Below are 16,098 nucleotides of genomic sequence, written 5' to 3' on the forward strand. Positions count from 1 at the left end.
TTATTTGTGTATTTTTTCTGCTGTCAGGGTTAGTTATCCTTTGCTAATGGGAACAATCCTTTGCTAAAATTGTATATTTCTTACAAAGATTTGATGCTATAATTTATTTATTTCAACTGTCATAATTTTTTCTGTGCTTCTTATAGGCACAGTTCGTTTTCATATTATTGTAAATTTCTTGAAAAAGCATTTCCAAGTTGCTAGTTAATTGCTAGTGTGTTAAACATGTCTGATTCAGAGGAAGATACATGTGCTATATGTGCTAATGCCAAAGTGGAGCCCAATAGAAATTTATGTACTAACTGTATTGATGCTACTTTAAATAAAAGTCAATCTGTACAAATTGAACATATTTCACCAGACAACGAGGGGAGAGTTATGCCGACTAACTCGCCTCACGTGTCAGTACCTGCATCTCCCGCTCGGGAGGTGCGTGATATTGTAGCGCCGAGTACATCTGGGCGGCCATTACAAATCACATTACAGGATATGGCTACTGTTATGACTGAAGTTTTGGCTAAATTACCAGAACTAAGAGGTAAGCGTGATCACTCTGGGGTGAGAACAGAGTGCGCTGATAATATTAGGACCATGTCAGACACTGCGTCACAGGTGGCAGAACATGAGGACGGAGAACTTCATTCTGTGGGTGACGGTTCTGATCCAAACAGACTGGATTCAGATATTTCAAATTTTAAATTTAAGCTGGAAAACCTCCGTGTATTACTAGGGGAGGTATTAGCGGCTCTGAATGATTGTAACACAGTTGCAATACCAGAGAAAATGTGTAGGTTGGATAGATATTTTGCGGTACCGGAGAGTACTGATGTTTTTTCCTATACCTAAGAGACTTACTGAAATTGTTACTAAGGAGTGGGATAGACCCGGTGTGCCGTTCTCACCCCCTCCGATATTTAGAAAAATGTTTCCAATAGACGCCACCACACGGGAATTATGGCAAACGGTCCCTAAGGTGGAGGGAGCAGTTTCTACTTTAGCTAAGCGTACCACTATCCCGGTGGAGGATAGCTGTGCTTTTTCAGATCCAATGGATAAAAAATTAGAGGGTTACCTTAAGAAAATGTTTGTTCAACAAGGTTTTATATTGCAACCTCTTGCATGTATTGCGCCTGTCACGGCTGCAGCAGCATTTTGGTTTGAGTCTCTGGAAGAGACACTTGAATCATCTACACTAGATGAGATTACACACAAACTTAAAGCCCTTAAGTTAGCTAACTCATTTATTTCAGATGCCGTAGTACATTTAACTAAACTTACGGCTAAGAATTCCGGATTCGCCATTCAGGCACGCAGAGCACTGTGGCTAAAATCCTGGTCAGCTGATGTTACTTCTAAATCTAAATTGCTTAATATACCTTTCAAAGGGCAGACCTTATTCGGGCCCGGGTTGAAAGAGATTATCGCTGACATTACAGGAGGTAAAGGCCATGCCCTGCCTCAGGACAAAGCCAAAGCTAAGGCTAGACAGTCTAATTTTCGTTCCTTTCGTAATTTCAAAGCAGGAGCAGCATCAACTTCCTCTGCACCAAAACAGGAAGGTGCTGTTGCTCGCTACAGACAAGGCTGGAAACCTAACCAGTCCTGGAACAAGGGCAAGCAGGCCAGGAAACCTGCTGCTGCCCCTAAGACAGCATGAATCGAGGGCCCCCGATCCGGGACCGGATCTAGTGGGGGGCAGACTTTCTCTCTTCGCCCAGGCTTGGGCAAGAGATGTTCAGGATCCCTGGGCGTTAGAGATCATATCTCAGGGATACCTTCTGGACTTCAAATCCTCTCCCCAAGAGGGAGATTTCATCTGTCAAGGTTGTCAACAAACCAAACAAAGAAGGAAGCGTTTCTACGCTGCGTACAAGATCTTTTATTAATGGGAGTGATCCATCCAGTTCCGCGGTCGGAACAAGGACAAGGGTTTTACTCAAATCTGTTTGTAGTTCCCAAGAAAGAGGGAACTTTCAGGCCAATCTTGGATTTAAAGATCCTAAACAAATTCCTAAGAGTTCCATCGTTCAAGATGGAAACTATTCGAACAATTTTACCCATGATCCAAGAGGGTCAGTACATGACCACAGTGGATTTAAAGGATGCTTACCTTCACATACCGATTCACAGAAATCATTACCGGTATCTAAGGTTTGCCTTTCTAGACAGGCATTACCAGTTTGTAGCTCTTCCATTCGGATTGGCTACGGCTCCAAGAATCTTCACAAAGGTTCTGGGTACTCTTCTGGCGGTACTAAGACCGCGAGGAATTTCGGTAGCTCCGTACCTAGACGACATTCTGATACAAGCTTCAAGCTTTCAAACTGCCAAGTCTCATACAGAGTTAGTACTGGCATTTCTAAGGTCGCATGGATGGAAGGTGAACGAAAAGAAGAATTCTCTCTTTCCACTCACAAGAGTTCCCTTCTTGGGGACTCTGATAGATTCTGTAGAAATGAAGATTTACCTGACAGAAGACAGGTTAACAAAGCTTCAAAATGCATGCTGTGTCCTTCATTCCATTCAACACCCGTCAGTAGCTCAATGCATGGAGGTGATCGGATTAATGGTAGCGGCAATGGACATAGTCCCCTTTGCACGCCTACATCTCAGACCGCTGCAATTGTGCATGCTAAGTCAGTGGAATGGGGATTACTCAGATTTGTCCCCCACTCTGAATCTGAATCAAGAGACCAGAAATTCTCTTCTATGGTGGCTTTATCGGCCACATCTGTCCAGGGGGATGCCATTCAGCAGGCCAAACTGGACAATTGTAACAACAGACGCCAGCCTACTAGGTTGGGGCGCTGTCTGGAATTCTCTGAAGGCTCAGGGACTATGGAATCAGGAGGAGAGTCTCCTTCCAATAAACATTCTGGAATTGAGAGCAGTTCTCAACGCCCTTCTGGCTTGGCCCCAGTTAACAACTCGGGGGTTCATCAGGTTTCAGTCGGACAACATCACGACTGTAGCTTACATCAACCATCAGGGAGGGACAAGAAGCTCCCTAGCAATGATGGAAGTATCAAAGATAATTCGCTGGGCAGAGTCTCACTCTTGCCACCTGTCTGCAATCCACATCCCGGGAGTGGAGAACTGGGAGGCGGATTTCTTAAGTCGTCAGACTTTTCATCCGGGGGAGTGGGAACTTCATCCGGAGGTCTTTGCCCAAATACTTCAACGTTGGGGCAAACCAGAGATAGATCTCATGGCGTCTCATCAGAACGCCAAGCTTCCTCGCTACGGGTCCAGATCCAGGGATCCGGGAGCGGTTCTGATAGATGCTCTGACAGCACCTTGGACCTTCAAGATGGCTTATGTGTTTCCACCCTTCCCGATGCTTCCTCGATTGATTGCCAGAATCAAACAGGAGAGAGCATCAGTGATTCTAATAGCACCTGCATGGCCACGCAGGACTTGGTATGCAGATCTAGTGGACATGTCATCCTGTCCGCCTTGGTCTCTACCTCTGAAACAGGACCTTCTGATCCAGGGTCCATTCAAACATCAAAATCTAACTTCTCTGAAGCTGACTGCTTGGAGATTGAACGCTTGATTTTATCAAAACGTGGGTTTTCTGAGCCAGTTATTGATACCTTAATACAGGCTAGGAAGCCTGTTACCAGAAGGATTTACCATAAAATATGGCGTAAATACTTATATTGGTGCGAATCCAAGAGTTACTCATGGAGTAAGGTTAGGATTCCAAGGATATTGTCTTTTCTACAAGAAGGTTTAGAAAAGGGTTTATCCGCTAGTTCCTTAAAGGGACAGATTTCAGCTCTGTCCATTCTTTTACACAAACGTCTGTCAGAAGTTCCGGACGTTCAAGCTTTTTGTCAGGCTTTAGCTAGGATCAAGCCTGTGTTTAAAACTGTTGCTCCACCATGGAGTTTGAACTTAGTTCTTAATGTTTTACAGGGTGTTCCGTTTGAACCCCTTCATTCCATTGATATCAAGTTGTTATCTTGGAAAGTTCTGTTTTTAATGGCTATTTCCTCGGCTCGAAGAGTCTCTGAGTTATCTGCCTTACATTGTGATTCTCCTTATCTGATTTTTCACTCAGACAAGGTAGTTCTGCGTACTAAACCTGGGTTCCTACCTAAGGTGGTCACTAACAGGAATATCAATCAAGAGATTGTTGTTCCATCTTGTGTCCTAATCTTTCCTCGAAGAAGGAACGTCTGCTACACAATCTAGATGTAGTCCGTGCCCTGAAATTTTATCTACAGGCAACTAAGGATTTTCGTCAAACGTCTTCCCTGTTTGTCGTTTATTCTGGCCAGAGGAGAGGTCAAAAAGCTTCGGCTACCTCTTTCTCTTTTTGGCTTCGTAGCATAATACGATTAGCCTATGAGACTGCTGGACAGCAGCCTCCTGAAAGAATTACAGCTCATTCTACTAGAGCTGTGGCTTCCACTTGGGCCTTTAAGAATGAGGCTTCTGTTGAACAGATTTGCAAGGCTGCAACTTGGTCTTCTCTTCATACTTTTTCCAAATTTTACAAATTTGACACTTTTGCTTCTTCGGAGGCTGTTTTTGGGAGAAAGGTTCTTCAGGCAGTGGTTCCCTCCGTATAAAGAGCCTGCCTGTCCCTCCCGTCATCCGTGTACTTTTGCTTTGGTATTGGTATCCCAGAAGTAATGATGACCCGTGGACTGACCACACTTAGGAGAAAACAAAATTTATGCTTACCTGATAAATTCATTTCTCCTGTAGTGTGGTCAGTCCACGGCCCGTCCTGTTTTTTATGGCAGGCTAAAAAATTTTTTGGATTATACTCCAGTCACCACTACACCCTTGGGCTTCTCCTTTCTCGTTGGTCCTTTGGTCGAATGACTGGAGGTGACGTAGAGGGGAGGAGCTATATAGCAGCTCTGCTGGGTGAATCCTCTTGCACTTCCTGTAGGGGAGGAGATAATATCCCAGAAGTAATGATGACCCGTGGACTGACCACACTACAGGAGAAATGAATTTATCAGGTAAGCATAAATTTTGTTTTTTAGTTTGTTTTTAGTTATAGCTATTTTAGGGGGATATCTGTGTGTGCAGGTGACTATTACTGTGCATAATTATTAGGCAACTTAACAAAAAACAAATATATACCCATTTCAATGATTTATTTTTACCAGTGAAACCAATATAACATCTCAACATTCACAAATATACATTTCTGACATTCAAAAACAAATCAGTGACCAATATAGCCACCTTTCTTTGCAAGGACACTCAAAAGCCTGCCATCCATGGATTCTGTCAGTGTTTTGATCTGTTCACCATCAACATTGCGTGCAGCAGCAACCACAGCCTCCCAGACACAGTTCAGAGAGGTGTACTGTTTTCCCTCCTTGTAAATCTCACATTTGATGATGGACCACAGGTTCTCAATGGGGTTCAGATCAGGTGAACAAGGAGGCCATGTCATTAGATTTTCTTCTTTTATACCCTTTCTTGCCAGCCACGCTGTGGAGTACTTGGACGCGTGTGATGGAGCATTGTCCTGCATGAAAATCATGTTTTTCTTGAAGGATGCAGACTTCTTCCTGTACCACTGCTTGAAGAAGGTGTCTTCCAGAAACTGGCAGTAGGACTGGGAGTTGAGCTTGACTCCATCCTCAACCCGAAAAGGCCCCCACAAGCTCATCTTTGATGATACCAGCCCAAACCAGTACTCCACCTCCACCTTGCTGGCGTCTGAGTCGGACTGGAGCTCTCTGCCCTTTACCAATCCAGCCACGGGCCCATCCATCTGGCCCATCAAGACTCACTCTCATTTCATCAGTCCATAAAACCTTAGAAAAATCAGTCTTGAGATATTTCTTGGCCCAGTCTTGACGTTTCAGCTTGTGTGTCTTGTTCAGTGGTGGTCGTCTTTCAGCCTTTCTTACCTTGGCCATGTCTCTGAGTATTGCACACCTTGTGCTTTTGGGCACTCCAGTGATGTTGCAGCTCTGAAATATGGCCAAACTGGTGGCAAGTGGCATCTTGGCAGCTGCACGCTTGACTTTTCTCAGTTCATGGGCAGTTATTTTGTGCCTTGGTTTTTCCACACGCTTCTTGCGACCCTGTTGAATATTTTTAATGAAACGCTTGATTGTTCGATGATCACGCTTCAGAAGCTTTGCAATTTTAAGAGTGCTGCATCCCTCTGCAAGATATCTCACTATTTTTGACTTTTCTGAGCCTGTCAAGTCCTTCTTTTGACCCATTTTGCCAAAGGAAAGGAAGTTGCCTAATAATTATGCACACCTGATATAGGGTGTTGATGTCATTAGACCACACCCCTTCTCATTACAGAGATGCACATCACCTAATATGCTTAATTGGTAGTAGGCTTTCGAGCCTATACAGCTTGGAGTAAGACAACATGCATAAAGAGGATGATGTGGTCAAAATACTCATTTGCCTAATAATTCTGCACTCCCTGTACAGACAGACAGACATACATACATACATACATACACACACACACACACACACATACATACATACATACACACACACACACACACACATACATACATACACAGACATACATACACACACATACATACACATGCACACATACATACAGACACATACACACACATACATACACACACATACATACATACACACACATACATACATACATACACACACATACATACACACACATACATACATATACATACACACACACACATGCATACATATACATACATACATACATACACACACATACACATACACACATACACACACATACACACACACACACATACATACAGACACATACACACACACACACACACATACATACAGACACATACACACACACACACATACATACAGACACATACACACACATACATACAGACACATACACACACACACACACATACATACAGACACATACACACACATACATACAGACACATACACACACACACATACATACATACACACACATACATACATACTCATACACACATAAATACACACACACACACATACAGACACATACACACACACATACAGACACATACACACACACATACATACAGACACATACATACAGACACATACACACACACACATACATACTCATACACACATACATACTCATACACACATACATACTAACACGCACACATACATAGTAACACACACACACACACATACTCATACACACACATATACACACATACATACACAAATACATATATATACACACACATATTAACACACACACATATCCATACATACATACACACACATACATACTAACACATATACATACATACATACACACACATATACATACACACACACATCACACACACACATACATACTAACACATATCCATACACACATACATACTAACACATATCCATACACACATACATACTAACACATATCCATACACACATACATACATATACACACATACATACACACATACTAACACACATACTAATACATACACACACTAACACACATACTAATACATACACACACACACATACATACTTTCATACATACATATACACACACTTACATACTAACACATATCCATACATACACACACATACACATACATACTAACACATATACATACATACACACATACATACACACACACATATCCATCCATACATACACACACACATACATACTAACACATATCCATACATACATATACACACATACACACATACTAATACATACACACACTAACACACATACTAATACATACATACACACACACATACATACACACACACATACATACACACACATATACATACATACTAACACACACATATACATACATACTAACACACATACTAATACACACTCACACTAATACATACATACACACACATATGCATACATACATACTTTCATACATACATATACACACATAGAGACATACATACACACATATATACACACATACTAATACATACACAAACACACACATACTAATACATACATACATATACACACACAGAGACATACATACACACAGATATATACACACACATATATACATACACAGTTGTTCTTATTTTGTTTTTAGTCTATACCTGCGTAGTTAACTCTAGTAATATTTATGGAAACATATAATTTTATATGAGGTGTAATGCAGTGTGAGCTTTACCCTGTAAGTGACCTTAAAGGGATAGAAACTGAAATGTGCATGAGTGGATTTATATTTTAAATAGAATTGTTTTTTGAAATATACTTCCATTAGTGAAAATGCTTCTATTAAAATCTATTACTTTTTTCCCCAGAAGCATATGCACATATGCTATGAGGGCCGGTGCACCACTATTCAAGCTCAGAGAGCTGGCAGTGCTGTGTATTGTGCCTATGAATACTTAATTTGTGTCAAATAAGCCACTGTTGACTTGCTGATAAGGTGTAGTGTGACTGGTGCACAGGCTCTAAAAGCATATGTGTGTATGCCACTGAAAAACTGTAATAACTTTTACTAGAGGCATTGTTAATAATGAAAGTATGTTGCTTCTTTTTTAAACTGAAATGCACCCATGCACACGTACTCAGGCATCTTTACGGGAAAAGCAATGTACATATTTATATATTTCTTTTTCTTTCCTGGTTAGGATATGGAAGGATCAATGTTAACTCTTAGTTTAGGAGACTGGATGGAATTACCTGGACTTAAATTTAAAGACTGGGTCTTGGGAAAACGAAGGTAAGATTGGTAATCGCTGAAAGAGAACATATAATACGTCTGAATTGGCTCCTACAAATAATGAAGTGTGAAAAACAATTGCAGCAAATAAGTCCCCTTTAAGACCTATATACTATTGTCATTTTAAGCTATAGTACCTAACAGTAGAAACAAAAAACCTTCATTTAAAATGGACAGTCATCTGACAATCAGAGGTAGAAAATAAATCCATACGACACCATACCTTCCATTCTGTAGGTTTCCAGTAATTAAATTTACTACATATTAATAATACACATTTTCTTGTTTTAGGCTTTCAGCTACTACAAAGAATGACACAATCTAACTTGTAGGGCTGCAACTAACTATTATTTTCATAATCGATTAATCGGCCGATTATTTTTTCGATTAGTCGACTAATCGGATAAAAAGAGAATCAATAATAGTTTTCTATGTTTTAAATAAAATCCACATAATGAGTGTTACAAATATAAACTTCAGACTAAAACTTTACATTAACACAACTGTTTCTTCAATTTTTTAGCAGCAGAGCACAGTTTTATAATTAAACAAAACCACAAACTGTTTGAAAAGAGGTAGAACTATAAAGAGTTAGACTATCACTGTTAATAACATTCTGTTATTCACTCTTTCAGAAACTTTGCATTGAAATGCAAAAATCTCAACATGTCCACATGCTTCTGGCTAAGGCTGGTTCTCTGTTTGCAGCATTATTTCCTGCAGCAGAGAAAAGGCTGTTGAGGTGTATAAGTAGGGTTTTGCCAATTTCACCAAAGTGGGATATTTAGCTTTGTTAGCTCTTCACCAATGCTAAGTGTTTTCTACCTTGGCAAGGGGCCTCTCAATAAAGTAACCCTTGACTTCATTCTAACATAAAAATATCTTGAATATCTATATGCAATGGTAAATAACCAGCTATAAGGTTAGGGGAAATATCTAGTCTGCTCTAAAAATAATGAATGTATACTTATAAAGGTTGAATCTGGTACATATTATCACAATTTATTAAAAATATAAAAAAAAAAACAATAAAAAACAAGATCAAAAGCGCTAAGGACTGTATATCAATAACAGGACAAAGCCTTACACATTTATTTATACAGTACATATAATCAGCAATAGCAAGCAATACGCTAATAATTGTGCAAACAGATAATAGTGCACATCAATTTAAATAAACTCCCATCAATCTAGGGGCTAGGTGTAAAGCTTGGCACTATATCCTGAAAAAGCATAGATCCAAATCACCAGATTTAATATACACAATCCAAATGATGACTGTTATATCTGGATTGCACATAAGCCAGGGGTAGTTGTAAAATTATACTGTCCTGAAAAAGTGAAAAGTAGACGTCCTTTAGGCTAAGGACATTACCATAAAACACAATACCATATGCAGGAGTTCATTGGAGTGAAGCAGCTGGTGTTGTGCACAGACCAACTAATTGCAAACCAACTAATCGATTATGAGATTCGTTGACAACTATTTTCATAATCGATTATTATCGATTATGCCGATTAGTTGTTGCAGCTCTACTAACTTGCATAGTATTCTCTATTTTCAAATTTGACAGATTATTTTATAATTTAGTCCTTAAACATGATGGCTGGCTATCAAGTGAAAACCGCTGTCATAAGTGCCCGGTATCTAAAAATACTCTTAAAAACAGGGGCACTTTCATTCATTAGACTTTACATTGAAGCTTCTTTTTAAAAATACCTTTTCTTTTTAAAGACACAATGAGTCCACGGATTTCATCCTTGTGGGATTACGCCTCCTGGTCAGCAGGTGGAGGCAAAGAGCACCACAGCAGAGCTGTATATATAGCGTCTCCCCTCCCTCCCACCCCAGTCATTCTCTTTGCCTGCGTTAGTGATAGGAGATGGCAAAGTGAGGTGTTAGAAAAGATTATTCAATCAAGAGTTTATTATTTTTAAAGTAGTGCCAGAGAGTGCTACTTTGTTCCAGGGTGTAGCCTAGACCAGATCAGTCTCTACAGTAGAGCTTTTTGGTGGCTTTAAAGCAATAGGAACTGGTGGGACATAATTCTCACTGCGCCTCCTATACTCTGTTGCTGCCCTGATACAGATTACCTAAGCACTGTTTTCTCAGGCTGATCTCTTTCCACAGGGCTATGAGAGGGAGAGGACCTCTTACACCTGCTGGGCTAGCCTGCTGTTGGTCAGCATTTGAGGTAAGTGCTAGCTTTCTAATTTCTGTGGCATATTTACTTATGCTGGGACACTATTCCCTCTGGTATAGAGGGTGTATTTAGACAGCCATAAGTACAGGCACAGGGCTGGGAGAAGGCTGAAAGTTTATGTGTACGTGTTTTTTTTGGCACAATTTTTCAGGATGGTAGTTGCAGGTTCATATTTTTCATTATGCTCCGTTGTTGGGTTCTATGTTATGCCCACGATGGGCGGGGTTATGTTCCACGCGCTGTTTTTCCTCATCGCGCAGTCTTCATCTCACAGAGAGGACGTTCATACACGTGGCTCTGCTACCGCATGGCTTTCTGTTAGTTTAGAAAAGTTTGTTGTGTACTTGTGTTTCGGATCGTTCTGCAATATCATCCGGTCTGACTGCGATCTGTGGGGCAGGTAGGCACCTCAGCAGAGTAGCTGAGGTGTATGGGTGTCTTAGTGCATCAGTTTTTTGTATTTTTCTACTGCTGAATTTTGTTTTTTTAACTGCAGTAAAAAAAGAGAAAAAAAAGACTGTTTGAAATTTAAAGCTACAGTATCGTTTTATTGTTACAAGTCTTTTATCAGAATTTTGAATATCTTTGAGCATATTCTTGCTTTTCAGTATTACCTAAATTGTTTTTATTGTTCATTACTGTAGCAGTAACGCTATTATATTATATATATATATATATATATATATATATATAAAGAAATATATTATATATATATATATATATATATATATATATTTTTTCACTTTTCTTTTTCATGTGATTTGAGATGGACATAGGAGCTGTGCAATCTGGTACTTGCTCTATGTGTTTGAATACTAGTGTTGAACCACCAATTCCTTTTTGTCCCTCATGTGTTGAGAGGGCTTTGAGTTATAGGGACAAGATGTTTCATGATTAAACCTTTTCTAAGGTGGATGCTTCCCAGGAGTCTCAGGATGAGACTCAGAGTATGCCACAGCTTTCTCCCCAAATGTCCCAAGAATTAACGCCCGCTCAAGCAGTGCCCTGTACTTTAACCCCTGCTCCAATTTTATCTGGGGTTTCCTTAAAGGACATAGCAGCAATTATGTCTTCTATGATTTCTGATGCATTATCTGCCTTTCCCATGTTACAAAGCAAGAGTAAACGAAGGGATACCAATGCCGGACAGATAGCTCAGCATGCTAAGGCACTGTGTCTGAGCTCTGTAACAACCCAAGGGTTGCAGGTTCAATCCCCGGCGAGGTCCAATCGTCCTTTCATCCTTCTGAGGTTGATAAAATGAACAGCGCCTTGAGACCCTTACGGGGCATTTTCAGTACCCTCCCAGGGAACTGAGTTGGAGGGTATGGAGATGTTGTCAGAAGGTGAGATTTCTGACTCTGAGAGCTCTATACCTTTAACTGATTCCAAGGTGATATCTTTCAGATTTAAATTAGAACACCTCCGTCTGTTACTCAGGGAGGTTGTGGCAACTATAGATGATTGCGTCTCTAAAGTAGTTGTTGCTCCTGAGAAGTTGTGTAAATTTGACAGATATTTTGAAGTCCCTTCCTTCTCAGATGTCTTTCCAGTTCCTGAAAGAAGATTATTTCTAAGGAATGGGAAAAAACAGGCATTCCTTTTTCTCAGTCTCCTGTTTATAAGAAGATGTTTCCGGTAGCTGAGGCTATTAAGGAAACCTGGCAGACGGTTCCTAAGGTGGAAGGTGCTATTTCCACTCTGGTCAAGCGTACAACTATTCCTATTGAGGATATTTGTGCTTTCAAAGATTCTATGATTAAGAAACTTTTTGTTCATCAGGGTCTGCTTTTGCAGCCGGCTGCATGCATTGCTACTGTTACTAGTGCTGCAGCTTATTGGTTTGATGCTCTATCTGATTCTTTCAGATTGAAACTCTTTTGGAGGAGATCCAAGATAGGATCAAGGCTCTAAAATTAGCTAATGCCGTTATCATGGATTCTTCTCTGCAAATTGCTATATCAGCTGCGAAGAGATCAGGGTTTTCTATTCTAGCCCGCAGAGCTTTATGGTTAAAACCCTGGTCTGCGGACTTTTCCTCTAAGTCCAAGCTTTTGGCAATTCCTTATAAAGGAAAGACCTTGTTTGAACCGGGTTTGAAAGAGATTATATCTGACATTTCTGGAGGTAAGGGACATCTCCTTCCTCAAGACAAGAGAAATAAACTAAAGGGACGACAAGATTATTTCTCCAACATTGGTGTGTCCGGTCCACGGCGTCATCCATAACTTGTGGGAATATTCTCCTCCCCAACAGGAAATGGCAAAGAGCACAGCAAAAGCTGTCCATATAGTCCCTCCCAGGCTCCGCCCTCCCCAGTCATTCTCTTTGCCGCTGAACAGGCAGCATCTCCACGGAGATGGTGAAGAGTATGTGGTGTTTAGTTGTAGTTTTTTATTCTACTATCAAGAGTTTGTTATTTTAAAATAGTGCTGGTATGTACTATTTACTCTGAAACAGAAAAAGATGAAGAGTTCTGTTTGTAAGAGGAGTATGATTTTAGCAGCAGTATCTAAAATCGTTTGCTGTTCCCACACAGGACTGTTGAGATGAGATAACTTCAGTTGGGGGGAGCAGTTGGCAGACTTTTCTGCTTAACGTATGACTAGCCATATTTCTAACAAGACTGTGTAATGCTGGAAGGCTGTCATTTTTCCCCTCATGGGGATCGGTAAGCCATTTTCTTAGTCTCAAACAGAATAAAGGGCTTATTATGGGCTATAAAACTGGTAGACACTTTTATGGGCTAGATTGATTGCTTTATTTAGGCATTTTATACAGTTTGAGGTTGAAATTCACACTTTATAACTTTGGGGAACATTTTTTTTACGTCAGGCACTGGTTTAGACACCTTCCCAGTCAGCAAGGGCCTTCTCTGTAGTAGGCAGAGCCTCATTTTCGCGCCATTACTGCGCAGTTACTTTTGAGAGCAGTACATGCAGCTGCATGTGTGTGGGTCTGGAATTACTTGAAAAGGTTCCTAGAAGGCTTCATTTGGTATCGTATACTCCCCTGGGTTTGGTGAAGTCGCAGCAAAGGCTGGGGCTGGGACTGTATGGGGGTTAAAACTGTAAACGGCACATTTTAAGGGTTAACAGCCTGAAATTTGGGGTGCAATGCTTTGAATGCTTTAAGACACTGGTGAAAATTTGGTTAAAATTGAACAATTCCTTCATAGTTTTTCACATATTCAGTAATAAAGTGTGCCCTGTTTAAAATTTAAAGAGACAGTAACGGTTTTGTTTTAAAACGGTTTTTGTACTTTATTGACAAGTTTAAGCCTGTTTAACATGTCTGTGCCTTCAGATAGACTATGTTCTGTATGTATGGAAGCCAATGTGTCTCCCCCTTCAAATATGTGTGATAATTGTGCCATAGCGTCCAAACAAAGTAAGGACAGTACTGCCACAGATAGTAAAGTTGCCCAAGATGATTCATCAGATGAAGGGAGTAGACATAGTTCTACATCATCTCCTTCTGTGTCTACACCAGTTTTGCCCACGCAGGAGACCCCTAGTACTTCTAGCGCGCCAGTGCTTGTTACTATGCAACAATTGACGGCAGTAATGGATAACTCCATAGCAAATATTTTATCCAAAATGCCTGCATTTCAGAGAAAGCGCGATTGCTCTGTTTTAAACACTGTAGAGCAGGAGGGCGCTGATGATAATTGCTCTGTCATAACCTCACACCAATCTGAAGTGGCCATGAGGGAGGTTTTGTCAGATGGGGAAATTTCTGATTCAGGTAGAATTTCTCAACAGGCAGAACCTGATGTTGTGACATTTAAATTTAAATTAGAGCATCTCCGCGCACTGCTTAAAGAGGTGCTATCTACTCTGGATGATTGTGACAATCTGGTCATCCCAGAAAAATTGTGCAAGATGGACAAGTTCCTTGAGGTCCCGGTGCACCCTGATGCTTTTCCAATACCCAAACGGGTGGCGGACATAGTGAATAAGGAGTGGGAGAAGCCAGGCATACCTTTTGTCCCTCCTCCTATATTTAAGAAATTATTTCCTATGGTCGACCCCAGAAAGGACTTATGGCAAACAGTCCCTAAGGTCGAGGGGGCAGTTTCTACACTAGCCAAACGCACTACCATTCCTATAGAGGACAATTGTGCTTTTAAAGATCCTATGGATAAAAAATTGGAGGGTTTGCTTAAAAAGATTTTTGTACAGCAAGGTTACCTCCTGCAACCTATTTCGTGTATTATTCCTGTCACTACAGCAGCATGGTTCTGGTTCGAAGAACTAGAAAAGTCGCTCAGTAGAGAGACTCCGTATGAGGAGGTTATGGACAGAATTCACGCACTTAAGTTAGCTAATTCCTTTATTTTAGATGCCGCTTTGCAGTTAGCTAGATTAGCGGCGAAAAATTCAGGGTTTGCAATTGTGGCGTGCAGAGCGCTCTGGCTAAAGTCTTGGTCAGCGGATGTATCTTCCAAGACAAAATTGCTTAATATCCCTTTCAAAGGTAAAACCCTCTTTGGGCCAGAATTGAAAGAGATTATTTCAGACATCACTGTAGGTAAGGGCCATGCACTCCCACAAGATAGGCCTTTCAAGGCTAAGAATAAGTCTAATTTTCGTTCCTTTCGCAATTTCAGGAACGGACCGGCCTCCAACTCTGCAGCCTCTAGACAAGAGGGTATTGCTTCGCAGACCAAACCAGCTTGGAAACCGATGCAAGGCTGGAACAAGGGTAAACGAGCCAAGAAGCCTGCTGCTGCTACCAAAACAGCATGAAGGAGTAGCCCCCGATCCGGGACCGGATCTAGTAGGGGGCAGACTCTCTCTCTTCGCTCAGGCTTGGGCAAGAGATGTTCAGGATCCCTGGGCACTAGAAATAGTCTCTCAGGGTTATCTTCTAGAATTCAAGGAACTACCCCCAAGGGGAAGGTTCCACATGTCTCACTTATCTTCAAACCAAATAAAGAGACAGGCATTCTTACATTGTGTAGAAGACCTGTTAAAAATGGGAGTGATATACCCAGTTCCAACTGTGGAACAAGGACTGGGGTTTTACTCAAATCTGTTTGTAGTTCCCAAAAAAGAGGGAACCTTCAGACTAATTCTGGATTTAAAGATTCTAAACAAATTTCTCAGAGTGCCATCGTTCAAAATGGAAACTATTCGAACGATTTTACCTACAATCCAGGAGGGTCAATTTATGACTACCGTGGA

General features: G+C 40.8%; 1 protein-coding gene across 1 annotated transcript in view; it reads left to right on the forward strand.

Moving 5' to 3' along the window:
- Positions 1-16,098, forward strand: part of OSGIN2 (oxidative stress induced growth inhibitor family member 2) — a 185,326-nt gene that overhangs the window by 145,528 nt on the left and 23,700 nt on the right. Inside the window, exon 5 of the mRNA XM_053715185.1 lies at positions 8,614-8,705. Within this exon, the coding sequence (XP_053571160.1) occupies positions 8,614-8,705 (92 nt within the window). The remainder of the gene's footprint in view (positions 1-8,613; positions 8,706-16,098) is intronic.

This window comes from Bombina bombina, chromosome 5 (assembly GCF_027579735.1).
Source record: "Bombina bombina isolate aBomBom1 chromosome 5, aBomBom1.pri, whole genome shotgun sequence".
NCBI lineage: Eukaryota > Metazoa > Chordata > Amphibia > Anura > Bombinatoridae > Bombina > Bombina bombina.